The sequence below is a fragment of the Notamacropus eugenii genome, chromosome 6, assembly GCF_028372415.1.
Source record: "Notamacropus eugenii isolate mMacEug1 chromosome 6, mMacEug1.pri_v2, whole genome shotgun sequence".
Lineage (NCBI taxonomy): Eukaryota > Metazoa > Chordata > Mammalia > Diprotodontia > Macropodidae > Notamacropus > Notamacropus eugenii.
The window spans coordinates 373,532,597-373,536,373 of record NC_092877.1 but is presented as its reverse complement, the minus strand read 5'-3'; the positions used below and the strand labels follow the sequence as shown (position 1 = coordinate 373,536,373).

At 34.3% G+C, this 3,777-nt stretch overlaps 1 protein-coding gene across 1 annotated transcript; it reads right to left on the bottom strand.

The window, feature by feature from the left end:
• Positions 1-1,683: 1,683 nt before the first annotated feature.
• Positions 1,684-2,607, bottom strand: LOC140511811 (olfactory receptor 5AC1-like). The gene has a single exon (XM_072621032.1). The coding sequence runs from the start codon at positions 2,605-2,607 to the stop codon at positions 1,684-1,686; it is 924 nt and encodes a 307-aa protein (XP_072477133.1).
• Positions 2,608-3,777: the final 1,170 nt, after the last annotated feature.

The window sequence follows — 3,777 nt, the reverse complement described above, 5'->3', positions numbered from 1 at the left end:
TACCAAATTTCTTTTTTAACACAAATATTGTGTTCATACCTAAACCAGGAGGGGCCAACACAGAGAAAGAAAATTATAGGCCAATATCCCTAATGAATATTGTTGTAAAAAATATAAATAAAATAGGAGCAAAGAGATTACTGCAATTTATCAACAGGATAATACACTATAAGCAGATGATATTTCCACCAGAAATTGTAGAATCATTTCAAGATTAAGAAAACTATTAGCATAACTCACCATATCAGTAATAAAATCCAACAGAAATCATATGATTATTCCAAAAGATGCAGAAAAAGCTATTGACAAAATACAGTACACTGTCACCTTAAAATATCAGAAAGCACAGGAATAAATGGAGCTTTCCTTAAAATAATAAGTAGTATTTGTCTAAAACCATTAGTAAGCATTATCTGTAAAGGAGAAAAGCTGGAACCCTTCCCAGTAATATCAGGGGTGAAACAAGGATATTCATTATCCACACTATTATACAATATTATAATAAAAATATTAGTCTTAGCAAATAGAGAAGAAAAAGAAATGGAAGGAATTTGAATAGGCAATGAGGACACATACTCTTACTCTTTGCAGATGACATGAAGGTATAACTATAGAATCCTAGAGAATCAACTTCAAAGCTACTTGAAATAATTAACAACTTCAGCAAAATCGCAGGATGTAGAGGAAACCCACAGAAATCATCAGCCTTTGCATATATAACCAACAAATCCCAACAGCAAGAGATAGCAAGAGAAATTCTATTTAAAATAACTGCAAGCAATATCAAATATTTGGGATTGTACTTGCCCAGAAAAATCCAGTAACCATATGAGCACAATAACAAAAACTTTTCACACAAATAATATCAGGTCAAAATAAGTGGAAAAATATCAATAACTGATAATACCAAAATAATCTTAATGAAAATATTAGAGACATCAGAATTCATACTAGAAACAATAGATAGTTTTAGTTCAAGAAAATTAATTTGGAAATGTATTTCACTCAGTAAAGAGATGGTAGACTACACATGTGGATGGTTACATATGTTGTCAGTCACACTATCCATATTTGTTTTGATAAATGTTTTTGCTCTGTTATAACTGAAGGGTCAGTAACAAGAGTGAGTTATTGGGAAGTAACAGAGGTAGATGAAATAAAGACTTATCAATGAAACATTTTAACAGTATGATCATACATAATGGTAGAATTCTTGATTTGATAGTGATTAAGCAAAATAAAATGTTTCATAAGAGACTTGATAGTACCCATATTTTTACCAGTTTTATACTAGTCATTTCATAGTGTCCAGGTTTTAATCAGAATAGAATTAGTTTCACAAATGTACTGTCTTCAGGATAGTTTTCTGGTCTTATAACACACTTATCTAGTGACTGGAACTGAGGTCAGAGCATACACTATGCAAATCTACTTAGAGCCTGTCCCCTTCAAAAGTGAGTAATCTAATGTGTTGTTTATAGTAGATACATTGTGGATGATTTTCATGGACCCTGACAAGGTACTATACTTACATAACATACAAGTATAACTTCATGCAGTACTTATTCATCCCTTTGAATATTCCCAAACTACTTCGATCTCATACAATCAAGTCTCCTCCATAATATTTGGAGATATAATTAACTTAAACATGAAAAATTTTCAGCTTCACTTGAGGAATCTTCATTTTTTTATTATTTTTCTCAGGGCACCAAGAACCTCTTTGTTTCTCAGGCTGTAGATAAATGGGTTTAACAGAGGAATTATGACTGTATAAAACAAGGAGTACATTATGTCCTGATTTTTGGCAGCACCAGAACCAGGAAACACATACATAATTAAAAGTGTGCCAGAGAATAAAGAAACAGAGAACAGATGTGCACTACAGGTGGAGAATGTTTTACTCCTGCCCTGTGCAGACTTAATTCTCAGGATGGCAAGTAGGACATATGTGTATGAGACTAAGATTGTCATAAGAGTGAAGGACTGTATAGAGACAGAGAAAATGATTATGACTAGTGAATTAAGAGATGGGTCAGTACAGGAAATCCTAAACAATGGTAAAATTTCACAATAGAAATGATGTATTATATTTGTTCCACAGAAAGTTAATCTAAATAATAAACCCACATGAATAGTCAGATGAAGAAAGCCAAGTGTATAGGACACAATCACCAGCTGCTTGCACAGTCTATTGGACATCCTCACTGGATAAAGGAGAGGATTGCATATGGCTGCATATCGGTCATATGCCATTGCTGCCAAAAGGAAACATTCTGTAGTTGCACTGACACCAAAAAAGTAAAATTGGGCCATGCATTCCAAAAGGGATATAATTTTCTTCTTAGTTAAGAAATTTACCAGCATCTTAGGGGTCACTGAAGAGGAAGCCCAAGCATCTGCAAATGCTAAACTACTGAGAAATACGTACATGGGCGTGTGAAGGTGAGAGTCCATCCAAACAAGCACAACCAGCCCAATATTCCCCATCATAGTAACAACATAGATCACTAAGAACAACAAGAAGAGAGGGATTTGAAGCTCAGGGAGATCTATAAGTCCAGTGAGGACAAACTCTGTCACCAGAGTTACATTTTCTTCAATCATGATTTCATTGCGGATGTTCACTGAAAGGAGACAGAAAGAAAAGAGAAAAAAAGAAGATATTCAACAAAGTACTCTTTGAAATTATTTTTTCTGCATTGTGTACCCTCTCATCAACATGTTTTCAGATTTAAATTTTTTTCTTTAATAGTGTATTTTAAAATAATTATTTGCTAATTTTCCTGGGATTACAGTAAAATAAAATGAGTTTGAGAGTTCAAAAGGCAATATTAAGGAATTCTAGCAATAAGCAGCATAAAGACAAATGGGGCTTCACAGGCAATTCTCTACTGATCTATGATACTGTAAACTCTAGACACAATAGTCATTGGGTCAAGTAGATCTGAATTCAGTCTCAAACACTTTCCTACTGTGTGACTCTAGGCAGTCATATATTCCTTATTTGCTTCATTTCCTCATCTGTAAAATGGGAACACAGTCGAGAAGTAAACAGCAAATGACTACTACAGGCAAGAAAATATCAGGAACCAAGTCCATGGAATCATGTAAAGTCAGACATGACTAAATGACAACAAATAACTCAAAATTTGGAAAGCAATAGATAAACATTAATTTACTTGAATCTTACAACAACCCTGAGGGAAGTGTTGCAGACATTATTACTCCATTTATATAAAAGAAAACAGGGTGGGAGTAGTTCTCTCAGGAGTGCAAATTGATCCCATATCTTCTTGATTCCTGGTTGAGTATTATATCTTGTATATCTGGGTGTGGCAATGCATACCTGTAATACCTGCTACTGGGAGAAGCTAAAGATGGTGGAGCTCAATGATTCTGAACTGCCAAAAGGCTAAAGACATTCTGGTGTCTACACTAAATCCAGCTAAAAGGAAAGAAACAAACATATTTATTAAGAACCTACTGTGTGCCAGGCACTGTTCTAAGGTACCTTACTAATATTTATTTAATCCTCCCAAAAACCTTGAAAGGATAATGTTATTTTTATCCCAATTTTCAAGCTGAAGGAAAGGGACCAGAAACAAATGGTGACTTGCTCAGGATCACACAGCCAGTAAAATCTGAGGTTGAATTTCAGTTCAGATCTTCCTGACTCCAGGCCCAGCGCTCTACATCACCTAAGAATAATAATGATCCATAGCAACACAAATATTACTATTCCTGCTTTACTGATGAGCAAACAGAGCATGACAT

Excerpts from the sequence above, each read along its gene's own strand:
- LOC140511811 (XM_072621032.1), bottom strand. The coding sequence starts at position 2,607 with ATGATTGAAGAAAATGTAACTCTGGTGACAGAGTTTGTCCTCACTGGA.